At 57.7% G+C, this 18,842-nt stretch overlaps 1 protein-coding gene across 1 annotated transcript; it reads right to left on the reverse strand.

Moving 5' to 3' along the window:
• Window positions 1–17,259: 17,259 nt before the first annotated feature.
• Window positions 17,260–17,846, reverse strand: NRARP (NOTCH regulated ankyrin repeat protein). Its single transcript, XM_065648764.1, has one exon. It carries the CDS (start codon window positions 17,705–17,707, stop codon window positions 17,366–17,368), a length of 342 nt encoding a protein of 113 aa, XP_065504836.1. The 5' UTR covers window positions 17,708–17,846; the 3' UTR covers window positions 17,260–17,365.
• Between the last annotated feature and the right edge of the window lie 996 nt (window positions 17,847–18,842).

Here is an 18,842-nt window from a genome sequence, read left to right on the forward strand (position 1 = left end):
CCCTGCGCTTCCCTCTCTCCGGAAGAGCCCACCCCGGGCCAGGAGCAGCCCTGGGCTCCAGCCCCCGAGCTGGGGCTGCGGGAAGCCGGGGCTGCCCGGCGGGACTCTCCCGCGCAGGGTCCCGGTTCCCCCTGCCCCGCCAGCGCTAGGTGGCAGCCGGCGGCAAGGAATGGCAGCGCGGCCCCGCTCCCGCCCCGGCCCCGCTCCCGCCCCGGCCCCGCTCCCCGCCGCGCTGTAGCCTTCGGCGGGCGGGGGAACCCCGCTGTGCCCCGGGGGGGCCCTTCCCTCGGCGGCAGGGCCGGGCCGGTCCCCGGGCAGTACCAGAGGGCCGGCCCCGGGAGCTTTGCAAAGCCGGGTCGGTGTTCGGCGGCAGGCAGCGCTCCGTCCTGCAGCAGCTGCCCGTGCAGGAACAAGCTCGGCCGTGGCACCGGGTACAGAAATACCCCGTGGGGCAAAAGTCCCCGGGTGTGACCAACGCAGGACATGCTCTTAAATATCCTCTTTGGGGACCAGTCTGCTTTACTGGAGCATATGTGCCCCATGCTGGGACCTGGCAGGGGAGGCAGAAAGGTGCGTGACCCTGGCATCCCGCAGGTGCTTGTGGCTCCTCTCCTCCGCAGCTGGGAGCACAGGGAGCTGTGCCCTTCCAAAGGACAACAGCTGGGGAAGCTGCAGGCCTGGGGCACATCCAGCCCAGTCCTCTCCTCTTCTGCACGCAAGAGCACGGTGTGTGGCTGTGACCATGGGCCTGTGGGCACCATCCTCAGTGGGAACGCTGGGGAGCAGCTGTTCTGGCTGCAAAAAACTCGTGCACGTTGGCTGTGCTGAGGAAGACCACAGAAGTGGTGCAGCCCCTCCATCCCCCTGTTTCACTGTCCCCATCCCTCAGGCTGCGGTGGCCGGGATCGCTGGACAAGCTGCTTGCGCAGGGACAGGGATGGAGAAACTCCCCATGATGCCGGAGCACAGGGTGGTGGAGCCTCTGCAGGGAGGGGGCTGCTGGCACCCTGGGCCGGGCTCTGGGCTCCCACGGGTGGCAGCCCAGGGAGCAGCAGCCCGGGCAGGCGGCTCTGGGTGCTCGGGGAAGGATGTTCCTGTGGGTTGCTCAGTCCTGTGGGAGCTGTGGGGCTTGAGCAGTGGCCAGTTTTCAGGAAGTTTAGAAAACTCTTTGATTTCAGACCAGTTTGGACAGAAACCAAATGTAGGGAGAAACTGCCAGAAAATTCCTACAGACCAAATTCCCCTGGCCCCACTGATGATGAGAGGTCCTCCAGCAGCCCCCCACGTGGCCGGGCAGTGCTGTGGGGGCACGGCAGGGGGGCAAGGGGGCAAGATGCACAGCAGAGCCTGGGAACAACCAGGCACCACGAGCAGCATCCCAAGGCCACGTGCCCTGACCAGGGGCTGGTGACGCAGAGCCCCGTGAAGATGAGGGCCGCCGGGATTCAGTGTCCAACAGTGGAAAAAGGAGATGCTATTTATTTACATGGGTCTGACTCCCCCACCCACCCACTCCCCACCAGCTGTATTACAGATTAGAGGAGAAATTCCTGCCTTGTCCTTTCAGTGTCCCTTTACAAACCTGTTATCCACGAGCTCAGCCAGTCCCTTCCTGAACCCACCAGTGTTGCCTGGCTCCTTCTCCCCCCACAGCAGCAAGCTCTAGACATTCAAAACACGCTATGTAAGGAAGTTTTACCTTTTCTCTGTTTTGAATCCCTCTTCTCTGTTTTAAGCCCCTGACCTGCTAGCACTCCTCACTCCAAGGACTGTTGCAGTGCTACAGTTTCATGCTCAGCTTGTCCACCACATTCATGATTTTGCAAACCTCAGTCACATCCTTGACCTTCCCCTTTCCAGACAGGGAAGTCTCAGCCTTTCCAGTCCTCTCTCATATGACAGACACTTCACCTCCTTGGTTGTTTCAGAGCAGGTCCAGAGGAAGTCTGCTCCTCTATCTCCTTGAGCTGTGAAAACAGGAGCTCAAGCACACAGCACCCCAGATGAGGGCTCACCAAGGTTTTCTAGTTTCTATAGAACACCTCCCATCTTGTTCCCAACACCCTTCTTGATCACACAACATTGTGATGACTTTTGTGGCTGTGGTTGCCCATGAACGGTTCTCTGAAACCACCAGGTCAGTGATGGCTCCCAGCTTTCCTCCTGAGTTTAACCGCCTGTCCAAGCTCCATGCTGACGTCCCACTCTAATAGCTTCTCTACATCAAAGCTCACTGGCTATATCTTTGCCTCTTGCTTTTTGAGATCCTTCTAAACTCCTTGTCATCAACACAGCCTTTGGCCATCCAGAAGAGCTCAAAGTAATCCATGAACTTGAAGATTTCTCCTTCACTCCTTTCCCCTTGGGATGGATGAAGATGTCAAATATAAAACTGGTCCCAGGGCTGGTATCCGGGGGACCCCACTGCTGACTGTCCTCCACCCTGAAGAGCCCTATGTGTTGCTTCCGATCCTTCAACCACCTTTCAGTTCATGAAAGAGCCTTTCTTCTGCCCCCACAGCAAGTTTGTTTCTTTAATAATTGTTGGCGCAGTGCCTCATCAGAAGTTTCCTGACAATCCAGGCAGATGATGTCCTCTGGATCCTCTCTGTTTGAGACAGTTCCTTGCAGGAGCCCCACCAGCTTCTCCCCAGCTCTGTGTCCAGCCACATGCTCAGCAATCTCAGTGGTGCTACAGCAGTGAGAATCTCCATTTTGTAGCTCCCAGCACCCGATTTCCGTAGCTGACAGTTTCACCATCCCGCAGCCCGCTGCCCAGTTGGAAGGAGAGGTACCGCGCTGCAGCCAGCACCTCTGCGGTTTCACATACAAGTTCTTCCCAGACATGAGCAACCACCGCGTGTCCTGGGGACACACTGATGGCCAACTCATCCCATCAGTCTGGGGCTTCCTCTAGATGTACTTCAAATTGGTCTGGCTCCTCTGAGACTGGGATTTTCACTTGCAGAGATTTCTTCACACACTTTTTCCTACTCTGTTTATACGATTCCACTTTGCTCCTCCGAAGCTGCTAGCCTGGCATCACCGCACCACGGTGGGTACCCTCCTTCCCCCAGGTCTCTTTGTCCTGGTACATAATGCCGTCTTGTGCTGCCAAACTTTCCGTTTCCCTTTGTGCTATCAGCACTGGTTTGAAGGCATTTCCAGTTCTGCCCTGCTTCGTGTTCTTCTCCAAACGCTCTGAACATCCGGGGCCTGGGTTGTCTCCCACATGCCTTTTTGTCCCCCAGCTGTGGTTACGCTCCTGTCTGAGTCTGCCCTGGCTGTGGCCGGGGGAAGGTCTCTGTTTGCATTTGATCAGGGTTGGTCAAGTTATGGTTTTAAAATAGCTGCACTTATGGCTTTACAATAACAGCTGCCAGGAAGGGCGCAGAGGCTGCAGGCACATGGGCTGGGCTTTGGAAGGTGATGTGTCCCACAGCCCCTCTGCCCAGGAACAGCTTGGGATGCTTGTGCTCTGCAGCGGGTTTCCTTTCTGTGCTCCACAAACCTGCCTTTCCTCTTTTTGCTGCTCCTCCTCCTTCCCCCTGCTTACTGGGTGCTCCTTAGCAGGGGCGCTTTGCTCCTACCCTGAGGTTTTTGAGTTCCCTCATCCCAGCTGTGGCAGAGGGGTGTCTCTGGGCCTTGTATTGAGGGTGAACACCCCACAGAACTGGTGGGACTGGTCAGGGGACCTGCTGGAGGCTCGGACCATGCTCAGCAGGCATCTCCCCTGCTTCGGAGGCTGGCTGCTGTGCCAGGAGCTGCCTGCATGTCCCTGCACTGGGCTTGCCAGCCCCATGCCAGCCAAGAGGTCCAAGCGGGGGTGGTGGCACAGGGTGGGTGAGGAGAGGACTTGCAAGGCGGCAGCAGTATCATGGAAACCTCAGAAGATGCTGCCTTGTGTCCTGTGGGTCACAGTGCTTGGGAGCACCTTGTGGGCTGAGGACGAGTTGCGGGATGGGCAGCACCACCAGCATGGCCAGCACATCTCTCATGCTCTTCAGAAAGAAAAGTTGAGTGTTCAGCAAAGGGGGGCAAAGGCTGGACTGGGGAGGGAAGTGCAACCCAAATCTGAGGATTTTGACAGGCACAAATCAGCCTAGACTCACGGGAGGCCTGGAGGAGGATGAGCAGAGATGTCCCTGATGGAGACAAGTTGGGACTGGCTCCATCTGTGACCCAGGCATTTGTGTCCTGCTCCCAGAGTATCCCCTGGCACCCACCACCTGTCAGAGCTGGGTGGAAGCTGTGGAGATGCTGGTGCAGACCTGCTGGGCTGCTGATACGTGACCCATGGTGGCCGGTGTTTCAAGGCTGGTGCTCAGCCACATCAGAGTACATGGCACAGCAAGAGAGGTGGGTGGCAGAGCACGAGGGCTGCTGGGATATCCAGGTCCTCAGAGCCCCAAGGCTGCACACGCGCCCTCCAGGATGTCTCTGCATGGGTGCTGTCCACCTGGCTGGGCTGGCACTTGGAGCAGGGGCTGAACGTGGAGGTGGCATGGCTGTGCGTCCGTCTGGGAGGTGTCTTGGCATCCTGGGCTCAGGGTGGCAATGTGCCACTGGGCACCCCTGTGTGGGTGCATGTGCTTTGAGCTGCCTGGTCTCTGTGTGTCCAGCCAGGAGCATCAGCCTGGATATCTCTGTGCCCACAAATGTGGAGACACCTGCCCACCCACCCACCCACCCGTGTCTGTCTGCACAGCTCCCTCCTCTGTCTGGCTGCTGGCCCTGGGGCTGCTCCCTCTGCCCGAAACCCCAGGAGACACTTCCCGTGCGTACCCGGGGAATGGAGCCACCACGTCCCCATCCCGTTGCAGCTCCTGTCCCTGAGCTGCCCGCTGCTCCGGCTGCCCAGCCGTACAGATGGCTTCTCCGCCGCGCCGGGTCGCAGCCTCCACCCTCACGTGCGGCTGCTTTTTGTGTCCTTTCTTGCTGCGCGCCGGCCTCACCCTGTCACTCCCACCCCTCCACCGCCCGTGCCCCCCGGCGCAGCCCCCATCGGAGCCAGCCACACACACAAGTGAACTTTTCTGCGTTTTCCAGCAATTAAAAAGAATAAAGCAACAGTTGTCTCCAGGCAGGGCATGGATCCTGGTGACCCTGATTTTCTGTGTGGCTGGGCAGGGTGAATGGGGCTATTGAGACCCCGATGACTGGCATCTCCACTCCAGGATTGTCTCCCCTTCCAAGTCCCCCTCCCCGCGCTCTCCTCCTCCCTACCCTCCTCCTTGCTTTTAATTTCCTTCCTGGAGAGAGCTGCTCATCCCCTTCCCATTGGCCAAAGGCCTGAAAGGGAATGGAAGAGACAAGGGAAGGATTAAAGACACTCTGCTTAGGAGCAGGCAGCCTGAATACAAGATGCACCGGCTGGGAAAGAATGGGGGCTTAGTGGGGCACCAGATCAGACCCGCCTCCGCCGCATTCAGCCCGACCTGCATTCCTGCATTGCTAAGCAGGGACCTTTCTCCTGACCGCCCATCAGAGGGAAACCCTGGACCCCTGTCCCACCTGCCGCTGCAGGTAGACCTGCCTGGGATGGTCCCACCACACTGCAGCTCCTCGGGGTGCAGCCACCATGGAGGACCACAGCACTATGGTGCTTGCAGGTCCCTTGGGTCACCCTGTCCAACTTGGGACAGTGTCTCCAGCCAGCCCCAAGAGGATGAGGAGGCTGGTAGGGCATCCCTTGGACCAGCCTGGGAGCAATGTGGGGCAATTCAGGTCTCTGGGACGTTCCCAGTCCTTGCCCCAGCAGCACTGCGGGCCTCATCCTGCAGGCTGGAGGTTAAGGCAGGCACTGCTGCTCGGCGCTCGGAGGCAGGCTGGAGCCTGCAGCAGGGTTAGCCCCGTGCTTGCACGCCTGGAGAAGGGCTGTGACACTTCCAGCCACAGCCTTGGTGTTAGAGAGACTGGTGCAGCCCTTCTCGTCAACCACGGCCTCTCACAGAAGATCCTTCCCAAAAATTCATGGTGTTCACTGCCCTTCTCAGCACCCCCCTTGGCCGTGCAGTTTGGGTGCAGATGGGGCATGGTGGCTTGCTTTCATCCCTCCCGCTGGTCCCATTCACCCTGTGCCACCAGCCTGTGCGCAATGAAGGACTTGTCACGCTTGGACTTGTCGTTGTGCTGCTCCAAAGGCAGGTCTGGGGCAGGGTGGATTTTGGTGCTGAGGCTGGTCCTTGGGAAGGGCTGGAACAGAGTGAGATGACGGAGAATGGGCTCGGGGTCACAGCAGGAGTGAGGGGCCCCCAAGCACAATGGTGGGCAGTGACCACCTGTCACCGACCAAACCCATGGGAAGACACGTGGGGAGTCACTAAGGAGTAGGACTGTGGTGTCGGTGGCAGCTGGGTATTTCTGTGCCTCTTGCACCCTCCATGCCAGGTTGACCCTCTGTGTCTTGTCTCAGGTGAGGTGCAGGCAGAAGTGAGTCATCTGGTCGGGGTAGTGCAGGATCAGTGCGCACTGTCTCTGCCCAAGGACACCCCCTTGCCAAGGCAAGGCCAGTCCACCAAAGCTGGAGCAGCACAGCCCCCTCCATGTTATTAGGGTGCCGGATCAATCCTTATTGTTTGCACACAGTAAGGATGGGAACAGCCCCTTGTACTGTGGACTGGGAATGTGAGGCTGAGATACCTGGCTGGAGCTGGTTTCCTTTGCAAGACAGTAGGAGGTCGTTCTTGGAAACCTCTCCAGGCCTTTGCTGACATTCACCCCAGAGAGCTCTGTTTTCTGGGGGAGCACGTCCCTGGTGGAGCCCGGGAAGGCCCTGATGTGATAAAGACATTTCCAGGCGGAGAAGCTGGTGGCCTGCAGCGGGGAGCAAGGACAGGGTGGGCCAGCAAAGTCCTACAGCCCTGAAGCATCAGCCATGAAGGCAGCCCAGGGATCCCATGCTGCTGGGAGCACCCCTGGGAGCCCAGGGTCCGTGCAAGGACAGGGCACCGTACATACAGCTTGGGGACTCTGCACTGCAGAGGCCGGGGGCTGAGCTCCCATGTCCCATGTAGTGGTTAACATCATTTTAGGTTTTCTGAGGGTTGTCCCACCTCTCTCTGTCTTCTGCTCTAGATCTCTTGCTGGCCTGGTCCACACACCCCAAAGCTATGCAGCACCTGCAATGGTCAGGATGGAGCCCTGGTGACCATGTGAACATGGCTGCAGGAACCCAGAGTGGGATATGGCCGAGCACATGGAGGTGGCCTCTTAGGGAAGCCTCGATCACCTTCCAGAGTCTTGATTGTACCGCTACAGAGCAGGATTTGGGCACCAAAACACAGTCACCTTGTGCCTGCTGAGATGCCCCAGGGTTCCCAGGACATCTGTGCAAATACAGGAGAGGGGATGGCCTCCAGACCCTGGGGCAGAGGCCAGGCAGGACAAGTGAGGACATCTCAAGCAGCAGAAGGAGTTTAGGTGTAAGAGCTGCCATCCCTCCCCTGCTTCCACAGCCTGCGAAGGAACCCAGACACCACCTTGAATGGACACCCCGGGGCCAGAGCTGAATTCCACCCCACTGACCAAGCTGGGTCCCAGTTATTGCTGCCTCCTGGGCACCTCATGTGACCATCACAGTCTCTGTGGTCCAGCTAGCATCACTCAGACAGCTTCAATCCTCACATGCTAAAATCCCTGATTTAAAAACATTTTTCAATATTTGATACTAAAAGACAAACCTCCTGGAGTCCTGTGACTCCAGCAGAAGCTTGGTACCAGAGAAGAGCATGAAATCCTTCCTGGAGGTGTGTCTCCATTTCCATCCCAGAAGGCAGAAGAAAATGCCCATCTGTTCTTCTTCCACAGAAGAGTCACATCTCCTCAGACGTTCTAGCACCTGCCACCAGCCCCAATAGTTGACGTGGGGCCCACCTACATGTCCACCTCCCTTACTGCATCCTCTCGCTCAGGGAATGAGGTCTGAGGTCTTTGCGACAGAAAGCTGCTCTGACTCTAGGGCAAAATAGGCAAAATGGGTAGGAAATCACCCATTTTGGCATAAGGGCCCTCTGTTACCAGCACGAGGGACCTGGCCCGCTGGCTAAGCACCAGCTGCGGTGGGGCAGCGGTGGCTGGTCCTCGCTCAGGGGCCGGTGGGCACGTGGCAGTGGCCCTGGGCTGCGCCTGGCCCCGCAGGAGCCCTGCCCTTTGGGACTGTCTGTGCGAGATGTTCACCACCCTAAGATCATAGAATCACAGGATGGTTTGGGTTGAAGGGCCCTCCCCAGCTCCCCCAGTGCCCCCCCTGCCATGAGCAGGGACATCTGCACCAGCTCAGGTTGCTCAGAGCCCCGTCCAGCCTGGCCTGGGATGTCTCCAGGGATGGTTCAGCCACCACCTCTCTGGCCAACCTGGGCCAGGCTCTCACCACCCTCAGGGGCAACAATTTCTTCCTCATGTCCAGCCTGAATCTCTCTCCTTTAGTTTAAAACCATCACCTCTTGTCCTATCGCAACAGGTCCTGCTGAAAAGTCTGTCCCCATCTGTCTTGTGAGCCCCTTTAGATCTGGGTGTCCCCACTGCCCCATCACTGCCATAACACTGCCCAGCACCATCAACAGGCAGGACACACAGCGGGTCCCCGCCTTGTCGCGCCCCCAGACTCTCCCATCCTGTGCGGTTCCCACCCAGCGCTGCCTGCGGGAACCGGGAGCTGGATCCCAATGGATGAGCCCAAGGGTCCCAGGAGGGGCAGAAACCTGGAACACAGGTGAAAGGCATCTCCGTGTGTGGTGGCCGGGGCTTTTGTCCTTCTCCTGCCCTGCCGAGGGGCCGGACCCGGCGTTTCCCAGCCCGCAGCCCCCGGCAGCCCGCTGGGGATGGATGGAGCCCTTCCCTCCGCCCGGCCAGGGTGGAGAGGGACCACGGGGCTTTCTCTTTAATGCAATGCTATGAATACTTGGGGTCTTTCTGCTCGCTGTTTAATGGATTTGAATGTGAAAAGGTGGTGGAATTGGGAAGAGGGGAAAAGAGGGGGGAGGCCAGGCCTCTTTGTTCAGGGATGCTGCTCCAGCCTTGGATTTATTTAGCATTTGGAGGGCTCTGGGGTCTTTCCCTCCTCCCCAGCCACTGCAAAGGCTTGCTCCCTTTTCTGCCTCATGCTTATTAGCATAGCAGCTGCTCCAGGAGAGGGGCTAGGCAAGAGAAAAGGATAGAGGCGTCCGGGAAATGAATAGGAGGGGAAAAAAATAGCTTAAAAGGACAGAGGCTTTGAATGAGGGGGAGTTGTGAGTGGAAAAGGGGACGGGGGCGGCTCAGAGTTGTCACTGTAACTGTGAATGTGAGCAGGGTGAAACACGAGGACCTGCTGGGGACAGTCATCCTGGCCGGGTGCTGTGCTGGGGGACGAGGGCCTGATCCTGGCACTGCTCATGGGGACATGGAGGGCAGTGGGTGCTGAGCCAGCACCCTCCTCTGCCCACAGCCCTGCTGTCTCGGGCACCCTGCACCCCTCTTCCTGCAGGTATTTGGGGTGCACCAGCCTCCTGCGGCCACGGGTCCCCCAGCTGTGACCTCTGAACTGAAGCATTCAGGGATTTTTCTCAGTAAGTGTCACAGCAACGGGCTGTTCCCAGAGGTGCTGGGCTGCTGCAGGATCCCGCTTGGCTCCATGGGGCAGGCTGGGCAGGGGAGGGGGCAGCCAGTGCCTCTGGTTCCTCCACCCGCTCCCCCACAGACCCCTCCAGCCACCCTATGGTTGTTTTAGGCATAATTAAAGGCAATCAGGTGTCCAGGGAGCTGTGACACCGCTCCTGCCCTTTCTCACAGGGGGATGACCACACTGAGCCATCCCAGCAAGAGCCCACTGAGCAAGCAGGGCGGTGCAGGCAGAGGTCTGCTCCTGGGCAGGAAAACTGGGGGGCGTCTGGGCACATTTGCAGTCTGTGCAATTGCATTATGTGCAATAGCATTGCTGTTGGCTAGGCATAGGTAAGAAAGTGCTTTTTCAGCTGGAGGAAATGTGACCCCAGGTTGCAGTGCACTGCCAGGGTGAGGGGCGGCCGCAGAGGTGCTGTTTCCAGGCAGATGCTCTCTGTGGTTTTATAAGCCGCGAGTCTGCTCGATGTGCCCTTGCCTTCCAAGGCACAAACCATCCAAACCTCCATTGCAGAGGCTTGGCGGAGGTGGCAGCCATTGCCTGGCCGATGTCCCTCCAGCCAGGGACGCGTGTGGCCGTGCTCGCTGGGTCAGCTCTGACTCTGCTCTGTGCTGCAGCCCGGCGCTGGGCTCCCTGCGGCCCCCAGGCCTGCGGCAGGGCTGACACCATGGGGGGCAGCAGCGCCGGCCGTGCTGCCGGAACATCCCTCCTGCCCGGGACAAACGTGAAGCTGGTTGGTGCTGGGCTGGATCACAGAATCATAGAATCACAGAATCATTTTGGTTGGAAAAGACCCTCAAGATCACCAAGTCCAACCATTAACCCAACACTGTCATTAAACCGTGTCCATAAGAACCTCATCTCTGCATCTTTTAGCCCCCTCCAGGGATGGTGACTCCAGCACTGCCCTGGGCAGCCTGTTCCAATGCCCCACAGCCCTTTGGGGAAGAAATTGTTCCCCAGATCCAACCTCAACCTCCCCTGGCGCAACTTGAGGCCGTTCCCTCTGGTCCTGGCGCTTGTTCCTGGGGAGCAGAGCCCGACCCCCCCTGGCTCCAAGCTCCTTTCAGGCAGGTCAGAGATCAGAAGGTCTCCCCTCAGCTCCTGTTCTCCAGCTGAACCCCCAGCTCCCTCAGCCGCTCCCATCACACTTGTGCTCCAGCCCCTCACCAGCTCCGTTCCCTTCTCTGAACAACCAGAGATGAGGAGGATGGATTTGTCGGTGGGCAAGTGCCGGCTGTGGCTGAGGACAGGCTGCTGCGCGCCGCCCCGCTGGAGGGGCTGGAGCCAACAGCCGGTGCTCACGGCTGCATTTCTGTGCCCTCTGCACACTGCCAGCTGCCGGGGCCACTGCCTAGATCCCGAGGGGAAAGGGAAGGCACCTTCTGGGGAGCCTTTTCCCGGGCAGCAGCAGCAGGACACCCCCAGCTCCGGCGGGCCATGCTCTGCCCCCTCACGAGGTGCTGCCAGCGGTGCTGCTCTCCTTGGCCTGCGCTCAGAGACCGCTCCTGCCACGGAACGCTGTTGGATTCAGGCTGGGTGAGGAGTTTCCAGTTAAAACAGTTGTCCCAGCTGTTCCCCAGCCTGTCATCCATCCAGCAGCCCAGCTTTGCCTCTGTCCGTTCTTCTACCTCTCCCTCTGTCCATCCCCTCTGTTTTCCCACCCCTCCCCAACCACCCTCCATCCCTCCGTGTCCTCAGTGATCTGCCCCAGCCCTCCCCAGCCATTGCCCATTCCTTCCCGGCCATCCCTCCATCCCTGCGGCCTTCCACCCCTGCAGGCACAAGCCCTGTCCACTGTCCTTCTCAAAACAAGGCACACCAGGATGTCGCCCTGCTCTGCTGTTTCTTTAGGGTCACAAAGAGAAACATGCCAACATGAAGAAGCCAAAACCTACATTGCACCCACAGGTCTGCATCCCACCTGGTGTGAGACCCAGAGGTCACCTCTCCCTGGGCACCCCAAGAGTTGGGCGATTGTGGTGGCATGGGGACACAGTGGCCCAAGAGTTACTGGGAAGAGAAGATGTTTCTCCTGCCCACACGATGGAGTGCTGTCACTCCCGGGGACACTTGCTGCCACCAAAGGGAAGCAGGAACCGCCCCTGGTCCCTGTGCTGATGCATCCCAGACCTGGGAGCATCCTTGGGGTGACACAGCCCCCCGAGCACGGAGCTCTGCAGAATGACATGGGGGCTTGGCACTGACACCCCCACTCCCGCGCTGCAGGAACACCCCAAACCAGCTCCGTGCAGCAGGAATGGGGTGGCAGCTCCAGCACCAGCCTGGGAAGGATCCTGGAGGCCGGGACCTTGGCACCAAGTCCCAGCACCAAACACCGCAGCAGCACTGAGTGCACTGAGTCTGCAGCAAAACGGGTTGAAACCATGAGCTGTTCCGTCCTGCACGACGTGCTGGGGACCTCCAGTGCTGCTGAGCACTGCCTGCCCGGCCACCCTCAGCCCCCAACCCACGCACCCACCCATCAACCCACAGTGGGGGCTCACCCTGCGGGTGGGGATGGAGCCCAGAAAGCATTGAGAAGGGGCAAAACATGAAGGCTGGAAAAGAGGCCAGCCCGGCTGGGCAGACCCTGCCGCCGGCTCCTCCCCGGCACAGAACAGTAACTGACTGTGATTTTTTTAAAAGGTAACTCCTATTTGGATCTGCAGTCTGCGGCATTATCATAGTCATACAAGTGCAAAACAAAGCATCTATTTAAAATGTGCTGAATTTTGATTACAGCCCGTCCCCTCTCGCTCGCCCGCTCGCTGTCTTTCTTTCTCATTCATCCCTTACTGTGTTAAGCTCCCTGAAATTCAAATAAAATCCCACCTCCTCCCCCCCATCCATATGCGTTGGTTGATTCAGCTCCGATGGCTGGGCTTGACGGATGAAGGGCCATAGAAGAGAAGACAAAGCTGTCAAACCTCGCCGGGCTGTGTTGACTTCCAATCACCCCTGCGGCCGGAGGGGAGCCCGATCCATCTGGTTTGGAGTCAGTAGCACAAACAAAAGCAAAAGACAATGGCAGGAAGCACTTGAAAGTTCAAATTCTTGCTTTGGTTTCTCTTGGACGTACGTAATGTGGCCAGCAGACAAAAACGCGCAGCCAGGGACGCGCAAAAAGGCCAGAAGAATGTGCTTACGCCACCAAACAATCCTTTTTGTTTTATTGGAACAAAAATAGAAAAGGGAAAAAAAAGAAAAAGAAAAAAAAAAGCAAGTCTTTGCAGTTCCTAGATTTCTTGGACAGGGTTTCTGCAGAAAGGAGCTGCGGAGCAGGGTGGCCATGGGCTGTGCAGGGAGCCCGGCGCGGGGCTCAGGGTTCGGCTGCACCCTCGGTGCGTCCCCGCTGCTGGGGCTGTCACACCTGGGAGCCCAGGGACACAGGGCAGTGTTGTGGGGGTGTGATCTGTATTCACCTCCCAACCCAAATCCCCTGCCAAGGGGCTGCCGCGGGCCCCAGCCCATTCCGTCTGCCGCAGGGAGAGCGGAGCTGTGTGCAGAAATGCTGAGTTTCCTCGGAAAAACCTGTCCTGAGGTTGTGGCTGGCTGGGTCCCTGGGACAAAGTGACAAGAGAGAAGCCACGGGGCTGAGCCTGGCCCTGTGGCACCCAAAGTGGGTACCTGGATGAGGTTTTTACAGCATCCCAAGGCCAGGGATGCAGATGGGGGTGAGCTGCACCCGCTGGTGAGACCCCACAGGGCCCCAGTGAGCCCCTCGACGGGGGCAGGTTTGGTGGCACTCACCGATGGGTCGGTGTCATGCTGTGCCCAAGCAGGACAAAATTGCACTGCAGCGGGAGGGGGGAGCGGTGCCAGCCCCACACACACAACCCACAGACCTGGCCACAGTCAGAAGCTGCTGTGACACCCTGGATGACAAACCTGCAGGACCACCAGCGGTTGTCACTGGTGGTTGTGGCATTATTTTTTTTTCCTGCTAAAAACCAAGCGGGTCACTTGGTGCCTGACTTGCCTGCTCTGGGCTGCTGCCCGGGAGGGCTGCGCGTCCTCAGGGCACCCTGGGCAGGGGCTCTGGCCGTCCCAGGCACCGTCCCGTGCTGGCGCTGGATGGCGCAGGGCTTGGCACACGGGAGCGGTTGTTGGCCAACCTGGAAAGGTCACACGGGGCCTTTTCTGCAGGTTTCCTCCCCACTGCCATTTGCAGGACGCCACTCCCGGCACCCCTGGGAACCCACACCCTGGCATGGCACAAACTACACAGGGATTTAGGCATTTCCAGAGCTGGCAAAACTATCAATATAGAAAAAGCCTCATTCAAAACCCCACAGTGCTGGCAGTGCAGGAGCTGCCCTGCACCTTGTGCCACAGCTCGTGCAGGCGTGGGGCTGCCCCTGCTCTTCCAACACCGGGAAAACCGGGCTCAGCTTGTGGGCACTGGGCTGCTCTGAGCCACACAAGGGGACGGAGGCACCTTTGGGGATGGAGACCCTCACCCCACGCCAACCCTCTCCATGCCCTTTCCAGGGGGTGGCTGAAGTCACCAGCAGTTTCTAGCTGGAGGTGACCCCAGCATCACAGCCCAAGGGATGGCGAGGACCAGGTCACCTCCAACCCTTGCTGGGGGCCAGGGGCGAATAAACCCAGCGCAGAAGGTTCACTGGGAACCACATGGGTGCAGCTGCAGCCCCCAGAGCTGCCCCGTTCCCATGGGCTGGGACCAGCCCCAGGGCTCCGACCTCACTCCCACGGCTGCTTTAGGACCAGCTCAAGCGCCAGCACTGACCTTGGGCTGAGCCATCACTGGCCCACGAGCCTTCAAACACCAGAATGGGGCAAACCAGGAGTCTCTCCAAACCCAGCCCAACCCTCACCCTCTGGGGACACATTTAACCCCAAAAGAGCTGCAGGTTTGGGCACTGAAACAGGAACCAGCCACCCCCCCGCAACGGGAACCACCCAGCATCACCCACAACCACATGACAAAGAACAAACAAAAAAGCCTTCTTTTTTTTTTTTTTTTTATAAAAAGATCAATGAAAAATTTATTTATAAATTTCGCACTCTGGGGCTACACATCTATATCATACACTCAGGAATATGCTGTACTGTACAGACTTTATCCAGTTAGAAATGATCATATAGTGACCCACATACAGCTTCAATATAAGCCTAAAATTTCTTAACATTAATTAACATAATTAAAAAAGGTATTCGCATCTAAAGAAAAATCTACAGAAAAACTCCTTTCTGGAGCAATCTGTGCATCAGCTTCAATGTCTGCTTATTTCACTGACATTATCAATATATTCTTCTTACAAAAATAATAATAATAATTAAAAAGATGACTGCCAGAAGGGGACCAGTCATGCATGAAAGAGCCTCCCCCACCTGCCTCTTTTTAAATTTTTTTTCTTGTACTCCCCGTTTTGGCGTGAAGGGTCAGCAGCACGATGAGCCAACAAGGGGGGTGGGGGGACCCTCATTTCAATTTGAATCAATCTGCATCCCTTTTACTTCTCAGGATCAAGAGAGACGGGGGCGTGGGGGTTGCATAGAAAATTGAAACTCTAGGGACTAGGAAGGGCAGCAGCTTTTCAGTAAAATACAAAGGGATGTAAAAATACATCAACTCACAATTTCAGAGCAAACCCCCTTCCCCGACATACAGTTTCCCAAAATCTCAGCGTGTCTAAAGCTCCAGGAGGCTGGAAAGGAACAATACTTTTCTTAAACAACTCACCCAGCAATTCACACAGGAGATTCACAGTCTTAATAGGTATTTTATAAAAATATAAATATGGGTTACATCATGTTGTCTTTACAACACTGGACAGAGCTCCCTTTAGACTGGGTTTATAACCAAGATTTCTTTTTAAAAATCCATCTAGAACTTGGCTTTACAATACACTTTTTAATATCATGTCATAAATGTTATGACATTTCATTGTGGCAAATCCATTTAGTCAAAAAAAATATAAATGTGCAACCATCTGGTAACGATGATAAAAACCTCACTAGAAAAGATCTTGTTCCCACCCCGTAACTATCGCACAGAAGCACCAGTGGAAGTGCTGGACACCCCCTTCCATGCTCACAGAAAGACTTCGGCCAAGCAGTTCCTTGCGAATTACAGCATTAACAGTAGATGTTTTCAACAGGGCTTTTTCCCTTCTTCTTCTTCTTCTTTAAAGCTGGAGCTTTTTCAAATCATCTCAAATTGTTGAAGTGGCGAAAACCAAAAACAAATTGCAGGTGAAACCAGAGACAAAGCAGAATATTCAGTGCAATGGGAAATAATGGCAGACTCAAGTTTTTTAAGACTAGGGAGGGAAAAAAACCCAAACAAACATATTTCCCAAACCATATTTTTGAAACACTCGCCACCAGCTTCAAACAAAACCAGGCTCACAATCTTCACCCACAAATATATACATACATGATAAATAGTTAAGACACAACCCAAATAAACCAGCAGGTAACTACTTTTTTGTTTTTAATCGTAATGGTTTGGATGCAGGGAGCAAGAGAGGAAAGAGCGGGGAGACGGCAGTGATACGGATGGTTTTAGTGCAGACGAAGAGCAGAGGGCTGAAAGACCAGCGGGAGAAAGGAGACTTCTGAAATTTTCCGCATTTTCCAAATGGATGTTCTTGTGCCATAGCAATAAAAAGCAGCATTTGCAATTATACGTGCAGTCACTTCAAAATGCGACTTCAGGTGGCTTTCTCTTCTTCCTCCCTTTCTTTTATAAATATATATATATTTAGGCATATATATATCGTATAAAAGGAGGGTGAATCTACATACGTTAAATGAATCGTTCTGCATTGAGAAGTGTTATCCAAGTTTCACCAAAAGAAAAAAAAAGTTCCCAAACTATTTTCAGTAGTTTTCCGGCATCTCTCTAGGCAGCAGAGAGCGCTCGCGCCCCTTTTCTGTGCAAAAGCAAATCCTCTGCCTCTAGAGTTTATTTCTTTTTTTTTTTTTCAAGAAAAAAAAAGTCCAGGATTTACTAATCCCCCTTTACACACAAAACCAGAAGGATTCAATGTCTTTTCCTGGGATCTCACACGTGCTAAATGGATTCAAGGAGCGGGTGAGGACAGACTTTCTTCAGACACCCCCCCCAAAAAAAAAAAAAGAGAACCAAAGCAGAAAACCCAGCGCAAAAGAAAACAAAAAAAAGGAGCAATCGGGGTGGGGAAAAAAAAAAAAAAGTGTCTGTCATATTCCAATGGAGTCGCCTTGGAAAAAAAAAAAATCTGATGGGAAAACACTGGGAGAAGATGGAAGAGAGGAAGATTTTCCCGGTGCTCCTCGCCGGGAAGGGCTGCGGGAGCCGGAGCCCCGGCCCGGGGCGGCTCCTCCGCTCCGGGGACAGCGGGACACCGGCCCTCGGTCCGGCGGGGGCGGCGCTTTGGGGAGCGTTGAAATGAAATTCGGTTCTGAGCCAGAATACTTTAAATCGGATGGAGCGAGGGGAGCGGGGGCGGGAGGATTAAATATTAGCGGGGAAGTGACGGGGGAGTCTTTAAAGCATCTGCCCAGATGTCAAACTCAAACCGTGAATACTGTGAGTGCAGCCGAGGTAGATGGAAAAAAAATAAAAGAAAAAAACCAACACGTTACAGTAGGAAAACAACCCTTGGAAGGCAAAAAAAAAAAAAAAAAAAAAAAAAAGCAGGCGAACGGTGGCGTGTTTTGCGTGGGGCCCCAAATCTTCGCCAAATAAACCCCGGGCGGGGGTGGGAGCAGCTTTGGCGGCCAGGGGAGCGGGGGGGGGTGGCCCCGGCATCACCGGGCGCCGGCGGAGTATTTGGCCTTGGTGATCAGGTAGAGGACGATGTCCTGGTGGCCCCCGAAGGCGGCGATGTGCAGCGCGCTCCAGCCGTCCCGGTTGGCCAGGCGGATGTCGGCGCCGAACTTGACCAAGAGCTTGACCAGCTCCAGGTTGCCGTCGATGACGGACTGGTGCAGCGCCGTCTGCCCCTCGGGCCCGAAGGAGTTGACGTTGAACTCGCAGTTCGTCATGTTCTGCAGCAGCGACTGCAGCTCCTTGGTGTTGCCCCGCCGCACCGCCTCCTGGAAAACGCGCTGGCTGGGCGGCGGCGCCGCCGACACCTCGCTCTGGCTCATGCCGCCGCCTCAGCCCCGCCGCCCCGCATGGACGGCGCCGCCTCCGCCCACCCGGGCATGCGGCGGCTGCTGCTGCTGCTGGGCCGCTACTGCTGGGCCTCCGCTGCCCCGGCCCCGCCGCTCCGCTGCTGCTGCTCCGCGCTCCTCGCTCCGCCGCGCCCGGGCCTCTCTGGAGCGGAGCCGGCCCCGCGCCGCGCCTTTTACCCACCCTTTTATTTGCATAACAATGGCACGGCCGTGACGCCGCGCCGAGGGGCGGGGCCCCGCCACCGCGCGCCCATTGGAACGACCGGGCGGGGAAGGGCGGGAACGCAGCGAGAAGCCACGCCCCCCTCCCCCGGGCCGGGAGCTGCGCGGGGCGGGGCGCTGGGGGGCGCTGCCGGCCCGGCTCGGGGCTCGGCTCGGCTCGGCTCGGCACGGCTCGGGGCTCGGCTCGGCTCGGCACGGCTCGGCTCGGCTCGGCTCGGCTCGGCTCGGCTCGGCACGGCTCGGCTCGGCACGGCTCGGCTCGGCTCGGCACGGCTCGGCACGGCTCGGCTCGGCACGGCTCGGCTCGGCTCGGCACGGCTCGGCTCGGCTCGGGTCGGCTCGGCTCGGCTCGGCACGGCTCGGCACGGCTCGGCACGGCTCGGCTCGGCTCGGCACGGCTCGGCTCGGCTCGGCTCGGCTCGGCACGGCTCGGCACGGCTCGGCTCGGCTCGGCTCGGGGCTCGGCTCGGCTCGGGGCTCGGCTCGGCTCGGCTCGGCTCGGCTCGGCACGGCTCGGCTCGGCTCGGCACGGCTCGGCTCGGCACGGCTCGGCTCGGCTCGGCTCGGCTCGGCTCGGCACGGCTCGGCTCGGCTCGGCTCGGCTCGGCTCGGCACGGCTCGGCTCGGCACGGCTCGGCACGGCTCGGCTCGGCTCGGCTCGGCTCGGCACGGCTCGGCACGGCTTGGCTCGGCTCGGCTCGGCTCGAGGTTTCGGCAGGGGGCACCACCGCCCAGGCGTGCGCGTCCGAGCCGTGCCGAGCCGAGCCGTGCCGAGCCGAGCCGAGCCGTGCCGAGCCGAGGCGCCCCGCCGCGCTGTGCTGCACCCGGGTTGCGCCCGTCCCCAACCACTCCCCGCCGCCCCCCACCTTCCCCCAGCCGTGAGCCG

Source organism: Caloenas nicobarica, chromosome 19 (assembly GCF_036013445.1).
Source record: "Caloenas nicobarica isolate bCalNic1 chromosome 19, bCalNic1.hap1, whole genome shotgun sequence".
Taxonomy (NCBI): domain Eukaryota; kingdom Metazoa; phylum Chordata; class Aves; order Columbiformes; family Columbidae; genus Caloenas; species Caloenas nicobarica.

Excerpts from the sequence above, each read along its gene's own strand:
- NRARP (XM_065648764.1), bottom strand. The coding sequence starts at position 17,707 with ATGAGCCAGAGCGAGGTGTCGGCGGCGCCGCCGCCCAGCCAGCGCGTT.